General features: G+C 42.8%; 1 protein-coding gene across 4 annotated transcripts in view; it reads left to right on the top strand.

Moving 5' to 3' along the window:
• SYNPO2 (synaptopodin 2) overlaps positions 1–21,592 on the top strand; it is a 236,213-nt gene that overhangs the window by 198,321 nt on the left and 16,300 nt on the right. For 3 of the 4 annotated variants that reach the window (XM_062199692.1, XM_062199691.1, XM_062199693.1), the window contains one exon: positions 1,869–4,039. In XM_062199692.1, coding sequence (XP_062055676.1) covers positions 1,869–4,039 — 2,171 coding nt within the window. Of the gene's footprint in view, positions 1–1,868; positions 5,580–21,592 lie in introns of those variants that run through there. The other variant, XM_062199694.1, reaches the window with a different exon arrangement.

Below are 21,592 nucleotides of genomic sequence, written 5' to 3'. Positions count from 1 at the left end.
TCTTTAAAATGCAGGCTCCACTGCTAATATTAAAAGCAGATCCTCGTTTTGAAAAGAGTCGTTTTGCAGCTTGATGATGCTTGCAGAAGTGCGTTTGACAGACAAGGACACGTGTAAGGCTGAGCAGTTACATGATCCCCTCCGTTTTGCCAGTCTTCACTAGACGGCAAGTGTTTCATCCACCTTCTAGACACAGAAGTCTGCCTCCCGGGCCACAGGGAGACATCTCGGCGTCCCCCAACAGAAAATAAACTTACATTCAAGGCTTTGACCAGCATTTTGGTTTTATTCAGAAACGTGTGCACAGAAAAGAGAAGGTGAATAAGAATTGCAGTTGGGCATTATGACTTTTGTGGTTTTCTTTCATTTATATTATGCAAATATGTATATAAATATATATATTTTACAAATTTTGGAATTTCATTTGAGGATACAAAGGCTGACTGGAAAAGGCACTTGACTATGTGAATGATTCTCAGGAACTGTGAACTCCATTATTCAAAGTCATATCCTAAGTTTTCTAAACTATTGTTATTCCTTTCAAAGCTTATTTTTAGCATAACCATTTGTAGCCTTATTGGCAAGTGCTGTTAATCATCCCTTATACTTTAAGCGTCTGTGTGCCATCTTCACATTTATAGCATATTGAACAGGAGTATTAAGACGGCATTCACATACTTTACGTGTTGGCACTGAAGTTAGCAACAACTGTGGCTGTCAGTTTAATAATAAGTTGTATAACACTAGTCAAAAAAGGAGTCACATTTAGTAATGACCACATTCTGAACTATTTTTTCTCTATAAAACTTGATCACCAGTGAATAGCTATAATTTCATTACTCAATTATTTCATCAGATTTTTTTTATTAACCATTAAATGTGATGCTTTTTCCAGTGACCAAAATAGCTAGTATAAAGTATTCTAATTTTTTTCTGGGATTTGCATTTAGCTGCTTTGAGGAATTAAAAACTTTGTGATTCACTGAAAACATGATTATGATTAACTGCTGATATAAATTAGTCATCAAATTATTTTTAATAATAAAAATTTTAAATATAATTTTCCTGTATCATTCTTTATACACTCTAAAAAAGGGTCCCAAGTCATATAATGTAAACATTTCCCCCAAGATTTACACTTATTCTTGCTGCAATTAATAGAGTATCATATTTCAAAAAAAGCAATATATTTATGAGCAAATTTATCTGGACAACTTTGTACCTAAAGTTGATTACATGTACTCACAATGATCTAGTTTTCTGAATTATAAATAGTTACTCAATAAATTATTAATTCAGTGTTTTGAGTTGATATTAATTCTATGGCTATAAATGGAAAAATTTGAGATGGTTGTCAAAATTTAAAGAAAAAGAGGAAAAAACCCCAAATATCTAAATTCATTACATTTTGAAAAATTTAAAAATTTTTGTTGAGATACCTCCTCCCCTTTTTAGAATGCTTGGAAACAATTTTATATTGACATTTTATTTTTTAAATATGGAAGCACAAATAATGTCTTGTCATGTTTTTTAAAAAAACATTATCTTAAATTATCCCCTTTAAAATTTTAATTTATACTACTAATTGGCATTTACTAGCCAATTTTACTGTGGAAGCATAAGGTCCCATGAGGAAACAAAGGTACAAAACGTCTATTGTAATCAGCATAAATAAAAATGTATTTATATAAGAAAATGGAATAGGGGGCTGATTGTGTATTATTGTAGAAGTATGCACTTCTTCAAAATTCAGTCCAATTGCAAGAATTTTTCCCATGCTCCTTTTCCCCAATGGGAGTCAGATTCTGGGTTGCTGAGGAATCTGCCTTGAGCTCATCAACTGACTACTGTTTCTATTCTTTCCCTAGGGCTCAGGAGGAGTGAAAGCCTGTCAGAAAAGCAGGTGAAAGAAGCCAAATCTAAATGCAAAAGCATTGCCCTTCTTCTAACAGATGCCCCCAACCCCAACTCCAAGGGGGTGTTGATGTTTAAGAAGCGCCGGCGGAGGGCCAGGAAATACACCCTAGTCAGCTACGGTACTGGCGAGCTTGAGCGAGAGGCAGACGAGGAGGAAGAAGGGGACAGGGAGGAGACTTGTGAAGTTGCATTTCTGGGCACTAGCGAGTCCGAGGTGGATGAAGAGTTACTGTCTGACGCTGACGACAACCCACAAGTTGTGAACTTTGACTGGGATTCTGGACTGGTGGACTTTGAAAAGAAACTGAACAGAGACGACAAGATGGAGATGTTGCCAGACACGACGGGAAAGGGAGCCCTCATGTTTGCCAAGAGGAGGGAGAGAATGGATCAGATCACAGCCCAAAAAGAAGAGGAGAGGGGGAGCGGAATGCCAGGCAGAGAACCAGATGCTGCCCAGACGGATGGCCTGAGAACCACGACTTCTTACCAAAGAAAGGAAGAGGAATCCGTGAGGGTGCAGAGCTCTGTGAGCAGGAGCTACATCCAGATGGGCCCTGTTCCCAGCCATGTGCCACAGCAGAATGGCTTCAGTGGGGTGTCTGAGACGGCAGAGGCACAGAGGATGAACCCAATGAACAGAACGGCCAAGCCCTTCCCAGGGTCTGTGAACCAGCCAGCAACCCCCTTCTCCCCAACCCGCAACATGACAAGTCCCATCTCTGACTTTCCTGCGCCGCCACCCTATTCTGCGGTCACGCCTCCACCGGAAGCCTTCTCCAGAGGGGTGTCAAGTCCGACTGCTGGCCCCGCACAGCCCCCGCCATGGCCGCAGCCTGCTCCGTGGTCCCATACTGCCTTTTACGATTCATCTGAGCGAATAGCTTCCCGGGATGAGAGGATCGCAGTGCCAGCAAAAAGAACAGGAATATTGCAGGAGGCCAAGAGGAGAAGCACAACAAAACCCATGTTTACTTTTAAGGAGCCCAAAGTAAGCCCAAATCCTGAACTCTTGTCCCTGCTTCAAAATTCAGAAGGCAAACGGGGCACTGGAGGCGATTCCGGACCTGAAGAAGACTATCTCAGCCTAGGGGCAGAAGCTTGCAACTTCATGCAAAGCTCCTCTGCTAAGCAAAAGACTCCACCTCCTGTTGCTCCAAAACCTGCAGTCAAGTCCTCCTCCTCCCAACCTGTCACTCCAGTTTCTCCCGTCTGGTCTCCAGGGGTGACTCCAGCCCAACCTCCTGCCTTCCCTATGTCAAGTGCATCGCAGGGTCCGATGGTTTCCTCCATCAAAATAGCTCAGCCTGCTTATCCTGCCCGGCCTGCGAGTGCACTGAACCTGTCTGGTCCCTTCAAAGGACCGCAAGCAGCAGTAGCCAGTCAGCATTACACACCGAAGCCAGCAGCTCCCACACCAACAGTGAATGCCCATGCAGGTGCAGTGGGACCATCCAATGAGCTTCCTGGAATGAGTGGGAAAGGAGCCCAGCTCTTCGCCAAAAGGCAGTCAAGAATGGAGAAGTATGTGGTTGATTCAGACACAGTGCAAGCCCATGCTGCCCGAGCTCAGTCTCCCACTCCATCTCTTCCAGCCAGTTGGAAGTACTCCTCCAATGTTCGAGCCCCTCCTCCTGTGGCCTACAATCCTATCCACTCCCCCTCCTATCCACCAGCTGCTGTCAAGTCTCAGCCATCAGCCCCACAAGCCTCTAAAGTGAGCAAGAAAAAGGGCAAGAAACCCCTCAATGCTCTGGATGTCATGAAGCACCAACCATATCAGCTCAATGCATCCTTGTTTACTTTCCAACCTCCCGATGCAAAGGATGGCCTCCCCCAGAAGTCATCAGCCAAGGTCAACTCCGCCCCGGCCATAAAGCAAGCTCTTCCTCCCCGACCAGTGAATGTTGGCTCACCCACAAATGTGCAGGCTTCCTCAGTGTACTCAGTGCCAGCCTATACCTCTCAGCCTCCCTACTTTGCAGAGGCCAGCTCACCAGTCAGCGCATCCCCCGTGCCTGTGGGTGTCCCCACTTCTCCAAAGCAAGGATCGGCCTCCTCATCTTATTTTGTGGCGCCGAGGCCGAAGTTCTCAGCCAAGAAAAGTGGTGTCACAGTCCAGGTGTGGAAACCATCCATTGTGGAAGAGTAATCTTGTAGCTGAAGCTGAGTGTCCACTTTGCTTGAAATGAATTGTTTGCAGTGTTACCTGAATCCCTGAGAATGCCAAGCAAGTCCTCAACTTACTTAATTTCAGATGTCACCTCCCAATCTGGGTCCAAGGAGTATAATATTTGTAATGAGTCAAAAATCCAACTCAGATTGACTTAACACGCACACACACACATATATCTACTTTGCACACTTAAAAAAAATCTGGGAGCACCCCAAAATAGACATGTGCCATATGTTAAGTAAGCAGGATACTTAGGACTTATGCGTTAGCCACATGACAGACAGTGATCAGTGTTATCAGACATTGGAACACGGCCTTTATGTAACAGAACTGCTGTGAGCCTATGGTGAAAAGGTTCAAACGTAGTGAAAATAGGACATGTATTTACTGAGACTTCCTTTTTCTATTGCTAGTGTTATGGGAGTGGGAAATCTGTAGAGGACAGGGGTCAGCTCTGGTCTGGCAACCTCGGCCACCTGTATGATGTCACAGAGGAGAGCCTGTGAGGATTGTGGGGATGCACATAGTTTAGCGGGCGGTGAGTAAGAAAGAGGGTCTTGGTCATTACTAAGCACTCATGACATGTTAGGCTCTCTGAAGAGCCCAGTGTTTTATGCCTGTTAACTCATTTCAGAAGACCTATTTGAAGTAAATGGGATAGGGCAAGAAGGATCCTTGACTCCGGAGATCGAGTCCCATCTTTCTTCCCCTGTTACTTAAGGAACTCAATGAGTGCATCTCCAGTTGCCCATGAAAGCATCAGTTTGTTTTCCACAGCCGAGGCAACTGGTAAAGTACAGGATAACAAAGTCACATAGTCAAAGAAGGAAGCTCAAAGAGCTGTGATTGGCTGGATGGCATTTTCCCTTGGGAAGCCACACGATTGGGACCTGAAGGGTTCCTGACTGCAGAGGCTGATGGTGAAGCGTGAGGAGCCCGTGTGCGTGGAGACTGTAGGGTGAGAACACACAGTCAGTAGCACCGTGTCTGAGTGACCTCACAGATTTTCTTCCTGTGTTCGTTTTGCTTCTTGACAGCTGCTTCTCCCACTGTTCCTTGCCATTCTATTCTCGCACCTTCACTTTATTATTTGATGGACCAGGATAATTCAGGCAAGGTTACCTTGTATATTTGGATTGGTCACACAGCATGTCATCATCCAGCTGGCTGTGAAGTTAATAGTGTTACTGAAAGCAAACCTGAAGACCTTTCTCGTTTCTATTTTAAGTCTGAGTCTGACCAACCATGGAAAATATTCAACAGGAATTAATGTAGAGAACTATAAAGCACTTAGGGCAGTTCCAAAGAATACCGTCTACTCTAAGCAGGAGATACATTTACAGACTTCGCATAAAAATTTGCCTGGTTTGAGGGTACATGGTACCATTTAATCCTCTGAAAATATCTGTAATCCTGTTCTTTTTCTGCTGACACTGTCAATCTGCTATATTTTTCACTACCCTATTAAAATATTACTTTCTTCTTTCTCTGTTCAATGTGTGTATTTAAAAAAAAGTTTTCTTTGTATGACCTGTTCTAAGTAATTTTTCTCATAACATCTGAATTTCCTTTTTCAAGTGTACCCGTGTCTCTATACATTATAAAACTGCAGGCTTTAGGTATTTCTAAAACACAACACACAAAGAGGAGGAATGATGGAGCTGCTTTTTCTCTGGAAAATGTTCCATTGTCTTTGATGGCAATTTACCAGTAGGTTACAAACACAGGCTATAGTTCCATGTTTTATTTGCCTTTTTGGGAAATCAGTTAAGAAGATCAATAGAGGAAAAAGTGTTCTTTTTATCATATAACACAATTGTTTGTATTATTTATTTTCTGCAAAGGAAGTCTGTTGAGTGCTGTGGATTTTGTATTTTTTTAACTAAAAAAAGTCTTTTTAAGGTGAAACAGGAAGGGAGATAATTTTCATAATGTTGCATTCTTAACATAGCATTTAAAGAACAACATATTCTAGAGGAAAGGATTGGAACACACAGGTAGTCAATTTAAGACCATCCATTCAAAGTATGCTAGGATGGTAATGACCTAGAAATATTCCCAGTTGTCCAGTGGTTTGCGGTATGCAGGAATGAGAAGTGTTTTCAGTCCATTTCCTGTTGGACAGGTGGCAGTCTTAGCAGAGCCCCTATTTGGAGTCGATGACTACAGACACAGTTAACATGAATGTGTCTTCCAGTCATCCTGGCACTGTTTGGGTTTCCAAAAAGCTTCTTAGAGACATGCCAGGCATGCAGTCAAAGCATGTACAACCTCAACTGGGAACTGGTAGTATAGGTCTCATCTTGGACCATGTAATCCCTCTTTATAGAAGAGAAAATTCTCTAAAACAATATCCACAACAGAGAGTCTGACCTCTGAGGCATATGGAGTGGGAGGGAGGACTAAGGCAGTTCCCTGGTGTAAGAGAGATTTCCTTTCCCTCTTCCCTCCAGGGAGCTGTATGTACCACATTTCAGGTTGAGGCTATGGAAGTGATATCATTGTAGCAGGTGGGAGGGTTAGAACCCAGGGCATCAGCCTCTCTCCAGGCACCATTTGTAATCTGAGCATTGCTGGTTTTTGTTGTAATGATGGTTGGTTGAGTAGTTGGTTGGTTAGTTATGAGACTTGGAGAGGCAGTTTTTGCTTTGTTTTTAACAACTTGCATCTTCCTCTGTCCTTTGTTAGCTTTATATCTATGTAAAGCACCCATGAAGTCCGTTTTCGTTGTCAGCATAATGGCAGCAGTCATTTACTGAGTGCCTGTGTTGTGTTAGACGCCCTGTGGGCATCATCCTAAGGACTCCACTGCATGGTTTATGCTGGCACTGAAATATTGGCTACAGTGCAATCATAGTCACTGACTTTATGCAGTTTTATAAACAATTTCTTTCTCCATGACTTCCCCCTTATTAATATTTCCAACCTCTCTTCCTGGTGAGGATGGTGTGCCATGGTGAGAATGCATGCTTGAGATTCGTGCAGGAAGAAAGGTTAATGTAAGTTTAGCACACACACCACCCCCCCTTACAGGAGGACACACTGGATCACAGAACTGGTGAGGTTGTCACTTTAATCTTGGAATATTTGCAATTTTATTTCTAACATTTTAATAATAGACACACTCTGTTTTGAGAGAAGATATACATTGTTTCTGCATGTGGTTAGTAGATAGCATATACAGCATACACTTATCGGAATATATGTTATAAGACATATGTGGGTTGTTACTCTAGAGCATGTGAAACTTTGCATTTCAAAATATATCTTGTATGAGTTAGTAACATGTATCATGCCTTTGCATTAACTATTTCATTTAATCTTCACAAGAAGTAACTCATTTTTAACCATAGCAAAATCAATCCGAGTTACAAACAGTTCCTTAAAATAAGCCAGGGCTACTTAACTGCTCTGGGGTAGTGCTGACTTCTTTCAGGAAGTAGGCCTCATGGGACAGCTGGTATATCACACCACCTGAATTCTAGCCTGGTGCCAAGAGTCGCATCTGAGACATGGAAAACTATTGATTTCCATTTACTGATCTAAATTAAAGGAGTGAGGTGGAGTAAGGAGGATTTTCCCAACTGCAGCAGTGGGGTTAGACCTTTGAAGGTTGGTTTGCCGCTGACAGACATGCCAAGCCTTCTATGTGGTTCTTTCTCAGTGAAGCCACTTGAGAAGCAGAAGACACGTGGCTGCTAAGTGTCTCAGTTTGGAATTAATCTTCCAAATAAAACCTTCATTGCTGTGTATAGTTTTATATACTTACAAATTAGAGACACTGCAAGCACCTGCATTCTAAGAGTGAATTCCTGAGATCAGTGGTGGTGTTTCATGAGTCACCACCAACTCGGCAGGAAGCATATTTGAAGTCACCATCATCAAACAGCTAAATGCTTAAAATGCTTCCCAAGGGAAGTGGTGGGGTGTGTGCTCATTCTCTACTGAAGTCATGGCTGTTGAGTTTGTTTTTAGACTTTTTTGATAAGTTCATGAGAAAAGGATATAAATTCTAAGAACCCACATTGTATTCCCAGAGGTACTGACCCTCGCTGGTCTTATGTCCCCAGTCTCATTGGACTCTGGGGGACTCAAAGACTCATGCGACACTTTGGTGCTGCTGAGTTCATCAACAAGTGTTCTGGGAAAAACAGAACTGAATTCTTCTCTAGACTTCCCACCAGGGTTGGCACAGGGCCACAGGCAAACTAACAAATTCCCACAGGACCCAAACTCCAGGCAGAATTGGTGGAAGAGGTCAGTCTCTTGTTTATCCTGCTATGGTTCTCAAAAATATGTACAGAAATTAGAGGTCAATCATCTGTGACTGTCAGGTCCATAACAGCCCATCGTCCACCGGAGCCTATGAATCAGAATCCCTCTTTCCTTGGTATAGCAGGTGCTGATCATTCCTGAACTTTTAAAAAATAGAATGTTTCTAGGTATGCACATGTGTACACTAAACTACCACGGGGCATTGGAAATTTTAGAACTACTCACAGGCAATTGAACTGAAATTTAATTAAAAATACTGATGCCTGCCAAACATTTCACAGTTTCTTGATTTAATCAATGTTTATTAGCTAATAAAATGCATCTAAAATGTAAAAAGTGAAAGGCCTGTATAGGATCCTACAGTTAAGTGATTTTTTGGTTACTGATATATATAATTTTTCAAATTTTCTTTTGTTTTTATTGAAAGGCAGAGAGGAAAGCAGATAGAGAGAGCTCCCATCTGCTGATTCACTCCCTGCAATGTTCACAAAGGCTAGGAGTTGGCCGAGTCAAATCCATGAGTTAAGGAGCTCAAGCCAGGTCTCCCAAGTGGGCAGTAGGGACCCAACTACTTGAACCACCCACCTTCCAGAATGTGTTTTAGCAGAAAGCTGGAGTCAGGAGTTGAACGAGGACTCAAACAAAGACACTCTAGTAAGGGACTTTGGTATCTTAACTGGCAAATTAACAAACAGATCAAATACCCACCTCTCGTTTTTGTTTTTTATTTAAAGCTCCTTACCTTTTCCTTTGTATTAGTATTTTTTAAAAAAGGTTTATTTAGGCCGGCGCCGCGGCTCACTAGGCTAATCCTCCGCCTTGCGGCGCCGGCACACCGGGTTCTAGTCCCGGTCGGGGCACCGATCCTGTCCCGGTTGCCCCTCTTCCAGGCCAGCTCTCTGCTGTGGCCAGGGAGTGCAGTGGAGGATGGCCCAAGTGCTTGGGCCCTGCACCCGCATGGGAGACCAGGAGAAGCACCTGGCTCCTGCCATCGGATCAGCGCGGTGCGCCGGCAGCAGCGCGCCAACCGCAGCGGCCATTGGAGGGTGAACCAATGGCAAAAAGGAAGACCTTTCTCTCTGTCTCTCTCTCTCACTGTCCACTCTGCCTGTCAAAAAATAAAAAATAAAAATAAAAACCTAAAAAAAAAAGGTTTATTTATTTATTTGAGAGAGTTACAGAGAGAGAGAGAGAGAAAGAACTTTCATCCACTGGTACACTCCCCAAATGGCTGCAATGGCTGGAGCTGAGCCAGGAGCTTCCTTTGGGTTTCCCACATGGGTGGAAGGGCCCAAGCACTTGGGTCATCTTCCACTGCTTTCCCAGGCCATAGCAAGGAGCTGGATTGGAAGAGGAGCAGCAGGGACATGAACCGGTGCCCATATGGGATGCCAGGTGCTGCAGGCAGAGGCTTAGCCCAGTACACCACAGCGCCAGCCCCTGTTTTTATCATTCTTGATGTATTTATCTTAGGTACATGTGCTTCATGACTGATGAAACAAATTCAAGATCCAAAGAGCACAAAGACCCTCCTTCCAGAGTACTCTCCTCCCTCTACCTGACAAAAATACTCAAAAATAGTGGTCAAGCTGCCATGAAGAAATCTGTGTTCACTGCTCCTACTTCTTGTGCCTTTTAACAACTATTAATGGTTTCTTCATGAAAGAAATTTTAAAAACAAGAGATGTACATTCTAGGAATAAACAGAAAAATGTTCCTGAAAGTACCTAAAAAAAAGCACTTTTTTTTTTTTTTTCCTTCCGGGTACATTTTAGAAGTCAGGGCATCTTTGGTAGTTTTATTTAGTGGAATAATCTCTTTGTAAGGCCATCCAACAGACTTGAGCCAAGCTTTGGGGTCCAAGTCAGGATGACATGGGTGGGAAGGAAGCTGTGACAGTAGTTCAAGCAACCTCACGAGGACTGAGGAAAAGATAAGAGGTGGGTTTGGGGAGTTCTTGTATTAATTTTCTATTGTATGCTGAGAACTGTGTTAAATATTTCACATAACAATAAGTAACCTAAAGTGAGCACAAACTTCCAGCCCCAGATTGTGCCAAAGTATCTTTCATAGATCACTGCTTTTTATCAATGGTCCTCATCAAATAGGAATCATTACTATCCCCATTTTCCTGATTAGAGATGGGATTCCAAGTACAATGACACTGAATAACTTGCCCACACAGTCATACAATATTAAGTATGGACCCTGGATTTACTATGCAACATGCAGTTTTAAATACATATTTATCTATTTATTTGAAAGAGTGCAAGATCTTCTACTGCTTCACTCCCTAAATGGCTGCAATGGCCAGAGTTGGGCAGATACAAAGCCAGGAGCCAGGAGCTTCATCTATGTCTCCCATGTGGGTACAGGGGTCCAAGTACTCGAGCCATCTTCCATTGCTTTTTCAGGCACATTAGCAGGGAGATGGATAGGAAGTGGAGCAGCCAAGACATTACCAACTACGCCACAGCACCAGCTCTACAACCTGCATTTTTAATCTTGCACTGTAATTTCATTTCTCAGAATTATGCTGAAAAGAAAGATATTATTCCAGTTTTACAGAGAGGTATAAAGAGTTAAGAGAAGCTAAGCTACTTGCCTAACAATTACTAAGCAATATAAACGTAGCAGATGAGGTTAGGCTTAGACTTTTGTGTGACATCCAAGCCATACTTAATAGGGTACCGCCTGGTTTCCAGCCTTGTTAGACCACCTGTAATCCGGCTTCCTGAAACCTCTTCACTGTTGAGTTGCCAGACTGAGCTACCACAAGAGTTCTGTGTTTGCTTTGTTGATGACTTTGACCACACTGAGTGACAGTAGGAAGGACCCCCCCTTTCCTAAGATTGCTCGTAAACTCACTTGCTCTGACAGCATGTTGGAATGGAAAGCGATCTCTGAGGAAGCATCTGTTTTCTAAGTCGAAAAGATGGATTTGACAGTGATTTGGAATGAGTTCCCAAAAGTCTCTCTTTTTTTAAATTTCAGGATGAATAGGTGATATCCAGGGTCTGGGAGTGGAGAGGAATGGAACTTAGAAAACTCAAGCAAAATCTTTTTTAAAAGATTTATTTTATTTATTTGAAAGAGTTACAGAGAGAGGTAAAGACAGAGAGAGGTCTTCCAACCGATGGTTCACTCCCCAATTGTCCGCAACAGCTGGAGCTGTGCTGATCTGAATCCAGGAGCCAGGAGCTTCTTCCGAGTCTCTCACACTGGTGCAGGGGCCCAAGGACTTGGGCCATCTTCTATTGCTTTCCCAGGCCGTAGCAGAGAGCTGGATCGGAAGTGGGGCAGCCGGGACTAGAACCGGCGCCGGTGCCCATATGGGATGCTGGCGCTCCAGGCCAGGGCTTTAACCCACTGCGCCACAGCGCCGACCCCATTCAAAATCTTAAGTCTACACAAAAGGAAATGCTCCCCTGGCTCTATGCCATTCAAACTAAATGGAATTCAGGCAGCTTTCCTGTTAAGTAATTAGCACTCAGCTTGGCCAGCTACAAAGCCATAGTGACTTGAGACATTTTGGTAAGAATAAGCCCGCACAGAGTAATGCTGAGGGAAGCACATATTCTCAGGGTTTTAAGCTATCTTGACCTTGCCTCCACTGCTGTCTTAGAGCCGGGCCTCCCCCGGGGAGCTAGCAGGCACCTGGATGTGCAGGAGGCAGCACACCCTTCCTGTCCCACAGTGCCCTCACTGGAGGATTTCTCAACAGTTATTTCTGTTAGCTGCTTCCCAGCAAGGACATTTTTACACATCGTGTGCTTTCCAATCTTTGTTTCCCCTTAAACTCTGTTTCGGTGTTATTTTGAACCCATCTCCTGGGGAGCTAGTGTAACGGCTTCTAAACTTAGGGTTTTGAACATCCGCTTCACTAACTTGAAGGTAAAAAAAGATGTGGGCACGTGGATTAATGTAAAAACCCTTTAGATGAGTATTTGTTGACCTTCATCGCCTTAAATTCATTGAGCCCCTACTTAGGGAGTGACGGTGGAGAACAAATCAAGGGCTACACCAATCTGAGCGTTAACTTTCTCAGAGACTATGAAATTACTAAAGTGTGAGGTAGGTGCTATCTCAGTGTAAGGGGAGAAAATTAGGATAAGAAAAGTTCAGGAATTTGATATCCAGGATCCTGAGTCTGAGAGCTGAGAGTCAAACACCAACAGCCAAGCTCCACAGCCATCTTCTGATGACAAGGCCACCTCTCTTGATCACAGACTCAGGTTGCACTGGAAGGAATGGCTCCTTGGGGGCCATGTTTCACACATCTCTGAAATAGCTCAAAAGTGACTTTGAACCTTTTTTTTTTTTTTTTTTTTTTGGACAGGCAGAGTGGATAGTGAGAGAGAGAGAGAGAGAGAGCAAGGTCTTCCTTTTTTTGCCATTGGTTCACCCTCCAATGGCCACCATGGCCGGCGCATCACGCTGATCTGAAGCCAGGAGCCAGGTGCTTCTCCTGGTCTCCCATGGGGTGCAGGGCCCAAGGACTTGGGCCATCCTCCACTGCCTTCCCGGGCCATAGCAGAGAGCTGACCTGGAAGGGGGGCAACCGGGATAGAATCCGGCGCCCCAACAGGGACTAGAACCTGGTGTGCCGGCACCGCAAGGCAGAGGATTAGCCTGTTGAGCCACGGCGCCGGCTGATTTTGAAACTTCTAACTCAGAGTAAGACATGCTGAAAAGTCTTCTTAGATTTTGGTAGCTCCAACTGATAGGCACTTTCAAGTAGGGTACACTGTAATAAGCTGTAGCTTTCATTTCCTTCGACCTATTTGCTCAGACACCCACTTTATCCAACCACCTAACATCATATATTACCAGAGCTGTGCTAATTTTATGCCATGCAAATTAAGGAAAAATAGAACAATGATGAGAAAATTTATCAAATTTTAGTCACAATAATGTGGAAAAAATATCCCCCCCCCCAATTTTTTAATTAAAAAGAAAAGGCTGTGATTTGGTTTAGGAGAAGCAGAAGGTAACCATTTCTTAAATGAACTTCATGTATGATCAGGTGAGAAATGCATGTGAACACTAAACACACAGGGCCTATTTCTATAGCGGGTAAGAGTGTGAGCCCTGAGGCCAACTTGCCAGTGTCTGTATTGCCAGGCCTGCTTCTTGCTAGTTGGGAGACCTTAGGTGAAAGATCCAGCTGCTCTGTGCCCCAGGAGCTCAGCTGTGAATTAGGAACAGTGATAGGTGCACCTCCAAGCTGTTGGGAACATGAAATGGGTCCATCTGAGTTACGTGTGTGGAACAGCACCTGGCACAGAGAGTATTCAGCAAATGTTTGCTATTAACGTAAAGGGCATGGCATGAACAATAGATGGGTCGCTAGTTAAAAAAAAAAAAAAAAGCATCAGCTGAGAGACTCCACCATGAAGACAGTGTGCAACTGAAAGTATCAATATTAACTAGAAGAAATGTAATGGACTTAGCAATTTAAAAAGAACTGTCACGGGGAAATGCTTATAAATCAAACATATTCTCAAAATAGGGTAGTTGGTAGCCTGGAGTAAGATCCTAGTAGGATAGCTGAAGCCTAAATAGGCCCGGCACACAGAAAGTGGAACAGTTGGCAACCCTGTCCCTGAGCCTACCCCACTTCAGACCTGTGACAGTTGGGCTCTCACAGAAGCGGCTGACCTGTGCGGGCACAGTGCACAGCTGTCCTTATCCCTCCTCTCCAACTCTGTCCTAGGACAAAGGGTCAGGAACCTGGCCTGTTGAGAGTAATTGATCCCCTTGCCTGAGAAGCGTGATCACTTTCCAAAAAGAGAAAGAGAGAACCCTCCGCCTGAACAGAGCAAAATCCCAGCTCACAGGCAAGTGATGAAAAACAGTTCAAAGCAGAGTGACTGATGGAGGGAGGAACTTGCCATTCCAGCTGCCTTTCAGACCCAGGGAATTTCTGTGGCTTTTCTGGTACTTCTAGAATCCTTCTGAGTCATGAGCAGAAGTTGAGACTGAACTTGAGGGAAAAAACAAAATCAAAACAAGCTGAGACTCTAAAAATTTCATCCAAATCCAAAATACTGTTTGAGTACAATTAATTTAGTTTCCCTTTTGTGCTACTTAATTTCATCTCAAAACAAAAGTATGGCTTTTTCTTGCTTTGGAGATCTTTTGGTCCTTTTTCTTCTAGAGTATCTCAAATGGGTAAAGTCCACAAAACCATCCTCTGGAGCTAAGAATCACTAAGGAATAGGCTGGATTAATAGAAAATAAAGGATTTATTTCAGGTACCAGAACAATCTTCCCACAGTTGTAATTTTTTGTCTGGTTTGTTTTTAGGATTTATTTATTTATTTATTTATTTATTTGAAAGGTAGAGTGACAGAAAGAGAGAGATCTTCCATATGCTGGTTCACTCTCCAAATGACTGCAACACCTGGGGCCCAGCCAGGCCAAATCAGGTGCCTGGTACTCTATCCAGGTCTCCCACATGGGCTGCAGAGGCCCAAGCACCTGGACAGTCTTCCACTGCTTTCCCAGGTGCATTAGCAGGGAGCTGGATCAGAAGTGGAACAGCTGGGACTCAAGCCTGTGCTCTGAACTAATACAACTTCTTTATATACAGAACATTTGTTTGAGCAAACTACTGTCTCCATAGTGTTCTTTTTTTTTTTCTTAAAAAAAAAAAAGGTTTATTTATTTATTTGCAAGTCAGAGTTACATAGAGAGAGGAGAGGCAGAGAGAGAGAGGGAGAGGTCTTTCATCCAATGGTTCACTCCCCAATTGGCCGCAATGGCCAGAGCTGCACCGATCCAAAGCCAGGAGCTAGGAGCTTCTTCTTGGCCTCCCATGTGGGTGCAGGAGCCCAAGGACCTGGGCAATCTTCTACTGCTTTCCCAGGCCATAGCAGAGAGCTAAATTGGAAGTGGAGCAGCTGGGTCTTGAACCGGTGCCCATATGGGATGCCGACGCTTCAGGCCAGGGCATTAACCCACTGCGCCACAGCACCAGCCCTTGCTGGGCCCGCCATAGTGTTCTAATGCAGTTTTACAACTTTTGTTCCCAGGTAGAAGTTTAGATTCCCCTGGCTCCACCTTATAGACTCCGAGTCACTGGATCTGGTTGGGGATCAAGAATTCTTTATTTTTTATAATACATGAAGGTCTTCAAACATTCATGGAAAATGCATATTATGAAAAACATAAGCATGGACTTCACTTTGGGGGGTGGGGGAGAAGAAAATTAAGCTTGTCTTTTAGTTCCATCTTCTCATGCATGTTTTGAAGTACCCTTCTACACCTCAGGTGATTCTGCTACTAATGGGTTGTGATCCACACTAAGGGAAGTCCTTTACTAATGCCAAAAACACTAAGCTTTATTCTATTCTGCTCACCTGGTCCGGGCCAGCCAGACTTGCAAACTGCCCGCTGCTGGTGCCTTGTCTGAAGCGGGAGGAACAGGCCCTGGAGCGCACATCTTGCTGTGTTTCCAAACATCCAGGAGAGGGCAGCAAACTCTTCCCGGCTCTGAAGGTGCTTCCCAGGCCGCCATTCTCAAGCTTGTTGCATTGTAATTTGCTTTGCATGTTCTTTTTCTTAAGTAGAAGAACAAAAAAGACCTTGAAATGTGTTTGATATCTGACCCCTGCTTCTAATCATAAATATTTCCAGAAACAGAAAGACACAGGTTAATCATCTAAAATAAGGGATTGTTGGTCCTTGCTGCTCTTTCTGATCTCTGGCAAAAGGGATTGTTATGCCTTCCCTTGGCTGTAGAGTTATCGTCAATCAAAGTTGGCCTTTCTAATCACTAACTTAAATCTCTCTGGCAGTAAGCAAAACATTCTTATTTGGGGATCTAGGATCAAGGAGAGTTTTGAAACATTTGGCATGAACATAAATAGGATTGTAGAATTTTCAAAAGTAAAACAAAGTTCATGAACTTTACTTGTCTCAGAGAGAGATCCTAGTTATTTCTATTTTAACTTAGCATTTTAATTTGAGCAAATAATGTTATGGGTTGACAAAAAGCAAAGGCTGTCCTGGCTTAGATATTAGAAGTGTGAGCAGCACAAAGGAACAGGTAGGCCTACACTGTAGCAACTTTGACCCCAACAGGCCCATTGTTTTCAGCCTTTGATCCAGGAAGGTTTATTTCTATAACAAAAATGATGCTGATGTGTCTGCAAGTTCTGTAATATGAGATGTATGTTTGTGCATTTGCCAGTGGGAGGAGAAGAGACTAACAGGAGAGAGCTGGAGATTTGTGGAGAGGGAGTAAAGTTGTATGGAGTGCAATAAATGATTATCTACTTAGGTGTTTATAGGAACTCACCTGTATTAGACTCGCCAGTCAATACTGAAGTGGGCAAGATTTGGAATAACAGTGAAAGTGCATACCACTATCTTAGAGTGTGTAACGATTTCTAAGACACAGATCAAAACAGGTTAGGGAGGAACTTTGTGACTGATATCAGTTGGAACTCTTTTTTTTTTTTTTTTAAGATTTATTTTTATTTATTTGAAAGAGCTACAGAGAGAGGTAGAGACAGAGAGAGAGAGAGAGAGGTCTTCCTTCCACTGGTTCACTCCCCAGATGGCTGCAACGGCTGGCTGCAACGGCTGGAGCTGAGCTGATCCGAAGCCAAGAGCCAGGAGCTTCCTCCGGGTCTCCCAAGCAGGTGTAGGGGCCCAAGGACTTGGGCCATCTTCTACTGCTTTCCCAGGCCACAAAAGAGAGCTGGATTGGAAGTGGAGCAGCTGGGTCTTGAACCGGCGTCCATGTGGGATGCCAGCACTTCAGGCCAGGGCATTAACCCGCTGTGCTACAGCACCAGCCCCAAATCTTAAGTTTCTTAAAGAGTGGTAAGTTAAGCAATTTCCCCAAGGCCTGGGATATAAACCCAAGGATCTACTTAATGAACTCTGGGATAAAATAGATGGAAGAACAATTGCATAGATACTGTAAGTCACTTTCCTCATACTGTATTCTATGTATCTTTGAAATGATGTTGTCACATGTTGTGTGGTTGTCAACAAGCTTTGATTTGTCAGTTTTTTTAATGTAATGAGGAATTTTTAATGTAATGAAGAATTATGATAAAGCGGTGGCTTAGAAACATACCAGTGGGAAGTTATGAGAATATTATCAGGCAAAGGGCAATCCAAGCTTGTCAACTGCATGTACACATTTCTTAAAAATAACACTTGTTCTTAAAATCTTAGCTGATAAAATTCTCCTCTAAGAAACAAAAGCCATTCTACTTGGAAAATGAGTTTGCTTAAGGAATATTAGCTCTACTTCAAATAGCAAGCACATAATCTATAAAACATCATCTCAACCCATCCTCACTTCCTTTCCAGGGCTAAAACCATGTACACATTAGCTTTTCTTTTTGTGAATGAGGATAGAAAACACATTTGCTTGATTTGGCCTAGGAAAGAAATATTTCTAGGATATCATGGACAGCTAAAGCTACATTCACATAGTTAAACACATTTTAAGTGGGTTTTATAACTAATCATAATTATAGGTCAAATAAAGTGTATAGTGTGTTAATTTTCTAATTTTTTATTTACTTTTATTTATTTGAAAGGTAGAGTCAGAGAGATCTTCCATCCACTGGTTCACTGCCCAAATGCCCATAGTAGTCAGAGCTGTGCCAAGCCAAAGCCAGGAGCCAGAAACTCAATCCAGGTCTCTCAAATGGGTGGCAGGAACTTAAATACTTGAAGCATCATCTGCTACCTCCCAGTGATCACTTCAGTAGGAAGCTAGAGTCAGAAGTGGAGCCAGGACTCAAACACAGGTAGTCCAATACGGCATGCAGGCAATCAAGGTTAGTATCTTTAAGTCTGTGCCAATGCCCACCCAATCATCTTAATTTTTATGCTAACAATGATGACCACCCTTTATTAAGTGTTTAGAATGTGCCAAACACTGTATTTCTTCTCTATCAAAACTTCCCACAAGGTCAAAAGTTTATTGATTTCAAGGTGAGCATTCAACTCAGCATCTTTGCTGCTTGGGACACCTGCATCCCACATGAAAGTGCTTGGTTCAAGCCCTAGATAGTCCACTTCTGATCCAGCTTCCTGCTAATACACACCCTTGGAGACAGTGGATCATGTCCCAAGGCGTTGGGCTCTTGAAACACATATGAGAGACCCAGAAGGAGTTCTGGGCTCCTGGCTTCTGCCTTGCCCAACTCTGGCCATTGTAGCCATTGGCGAGGGAACCAGTGGATGGGAGGTCTCTCTCTCCCCCCCCCCTTTTCAAATAAATAAATAAACCTCTAAAAGAAAGAAAAATTTTTCATAGTATATCAACATAATTAATTTTGAAATTTAACCTTTTTTCTATAGAAAATGATGGAATTAGAACTTTTGACATCTATTATTTTTTTCTATGGTGGGACTCTATATGAATGACTTTTACTATTTAAATCTTGAAGAAAAGACAACTTTTCACAAAATATTTGAAATGTGTCTAAAGATTTATTTTTATGTTCAAACCAGTTAGAGTTACATAAAAATATACTTAAGTAGGGTTTTCTCCCAAAAATTACAAAAAATTAAAATGGTAACCCCAGCTATTTAAACAGAAAAATCATATTAATAGGAGTATTTTTAGAGGCTATAATTTGTAGAGGGACATAGTTCTTTTTTGAAAATAAAGAAGGTGACAGGGCAAAAATTGCTACTGCCACAATTTTTTTCTGCTAACAGATTCAATGCCCCAAAATACATTATTCAAATTAAATTTTGTTACCTATGGCTTTAAAGCTCCTATTTTCCTTGTGCAAACACATAAAGTAGCACCTGTGTGACTTAGGGTAGATTGTCTAATTTCTACCTCTTAGTTTTCTTATTGGCAATATAAAGATTGTAGGTTATTGAAAGAACTAAATGAGGTAATAGTTATTGTTATTGTTTGTTGGCCTTTTGGCCAAGATCAGGTATAAATGAGGTCATAGAAATACAATTCTTAGAACTGTGACTACAGGAAAAATTCTATACAGTTCAGTTATTGTTGTTACCATTACTTCTAAGAGGAAAAGGACCCCAGAAACATAAGAACAAATTCCTCCCTATCATCAATCTCCATGACCTCAAATTGAGTGTGGTTATTTTTATTCTTTTATAACAGAAGGTTAAAAAAAATCCAGAAGTTTATTCTCTGGCCCACTGTGGCCTAGCAGGGAGATGAGGTCAGTGGCAATGTTCCTGGCCAGCCCAGCTGCCTGCGTTCTGTTGCGGGGAGGCAGGGGCTGGCACTGCGGTATCTCAGGCGTGCGCTGCTAATGCCACTTCAAAAGCAAGTCTATCCTATTTTTATCCCAGGTCGGCAGCCTGCCTATGCAGTTGCCTTGTGAACAAAAGGTCCTGCCAGGTCTCTGACACCTTCAGAACCACAGTTTCTCCTCATAGTAACAAAAATCATCACTATTTGTTATGCTACGTGGCGTTTAGGCTTGAAGTGCAATCTCTACAGTAGACAGCATTAGTCCCATTTTACAGCTATGGAAGGTAAGGCTTGGAGAGATTGACTTCTGAGTAACAAGAGGCAAAGGCAAGACTCCCAGGTCAGTGTGATATCCACACTCCTGTCCCTTCCAATACAACATGCTGGCAGCTTCCCCTGTCATTTACCACCCTTAAGTTTCTTCGCAAGAGAAATTCCTTCAAACACACAACTTTTAGAAAGCCTATTGTTTCAGAACAGAAAATTTAATCCACAATTAATCTAAGATAATAGTGATGGAACCAAGATGAGATACTCTGACTATATCTCTTACTTACTTCACATGTAAGTATATTGGTTACATTCATTGAACTTTTTAAAAAATTTTACGCAAAATCATTTTTTAAAAAAGATTTATTTATTTGAAAGGCAAATTTACACAGAGGCATAGAGAGAGAGAGAGAGAGAGAGAGAGAGAGAATCTTCCTGGCTACAATGGCCACAAAGCCAGGAACCAGGAGCTTCTTCCGGATATCCCATGTGTGTTCAGGGGCCCAAGGACTTGGGCCATCTTCCACTGATTTCCAAGGCCATAGCAGAAAGCTGGATCAGAAGTGGAGCAGCCAGGACTTGAACTGGTGCCATATGGGATGCCGGCACTGCAGGTGGAGGCTCTACCCACTACGCCTGCAGTGCCGGCCCCCATAGAACTGTTTTTAAAATGTGTGGTTACTTGGCTACTTTTCTATTTTCTTTTTTATTATTATTTTATTTTATTTTATTTTTTTGACAGGCAGAGTGGACAGTGAGAGAGAGAGAGAGAGAGAGAGAGAAAGGTCTTCCTTTTGCCATTGGTTCACCCTCCAATGGCCGCCGCGGTTGGTGCACTGCGGCCGGCGCACCGCGCTGATCCGATGGCAGGAGCCAGTTGCTTCTCCTGGTCTCCCATGGGGTGCAGGGCCCAAGCACTTGGGCCATCCTCCACCGCACTCCCTGGCCACAGCAGAGAGCTGGCCTGGAAGAGGGGCAACCGGGACAGGATCGGTGCCCTGACCGGGATTAGAACCCCGTGTGCCGGCGCCGCAAGGCGGAGGATTAGCCTATTGAGCTGCGGCGCCGGCCAAGGCTACTTTTCTATTTAAAAATACAGGTTATTAGTCCTGATTCTCTGTCCTGCTCCTCACAGGCAGAATACTACTGTGAACTTCTTCCTAATAAGGGGTCATTCTCCTCCCTTTTCCAGATAGGAGGAGGCTACAACAGAATTTCCCAAAACTCCACTTGGAGGATGCATTTTAAGTTTAAGGGAATGTGAGGAAGATAATTTTATTGAGACTACAAGAGAAGTGACTTTAAAGATGTCCTCATGCCCTCTGCCTTCAAGCTTGATTGTATTGAAATCACCTAAGGGGAGTATTTGTCTATACTATGGCCTCTGGATAAAAGGATTCTATCTGTATGCAGAAATGTCTTCCAATGTTGGATTGCTTCTGCTGTCAAGAAAATTGTCACGGAAGACTCATTACTATTGGGAGTGATCCTATGAGTTTGGTTAGCAGGAGCTGCCATTTTGTAAAATCTGCTTGCAATGTCATGATAAAAGGGAAGACAGCACTCAGTTTTCTCTTCTCCAGCCCTAGTTAATTTCAGTGTCCATTATCGTTCTCAGCTCTTATTTTTTGTAAATATTACTCTCTTTAAAATTCATGCCTAATTCTCTAAGGTTTTTCTTATTTGTGAGATCAAAGCAAACTCTCAAACTTCCATTGATCTGAATGAAAATCAATTTA

Source organism: Lepus europaeus, chromosome 8 (assembly GCF_033115175.1).
Source record: "Lepus europaeus isolate LE1 chromosome 8, mLepTim1.pri, whole genome shotgun sequence".
NCBI lineage: Eukaryota > Metazoa > Chordata > Mammalia > Lagomorpha > Leporidae > Lepus > Lepus europaeus.
Note: the sequence above shows the minus strand (reverse complement) of the source record. Positions and strands in the feature narration are given on the sequence as shown.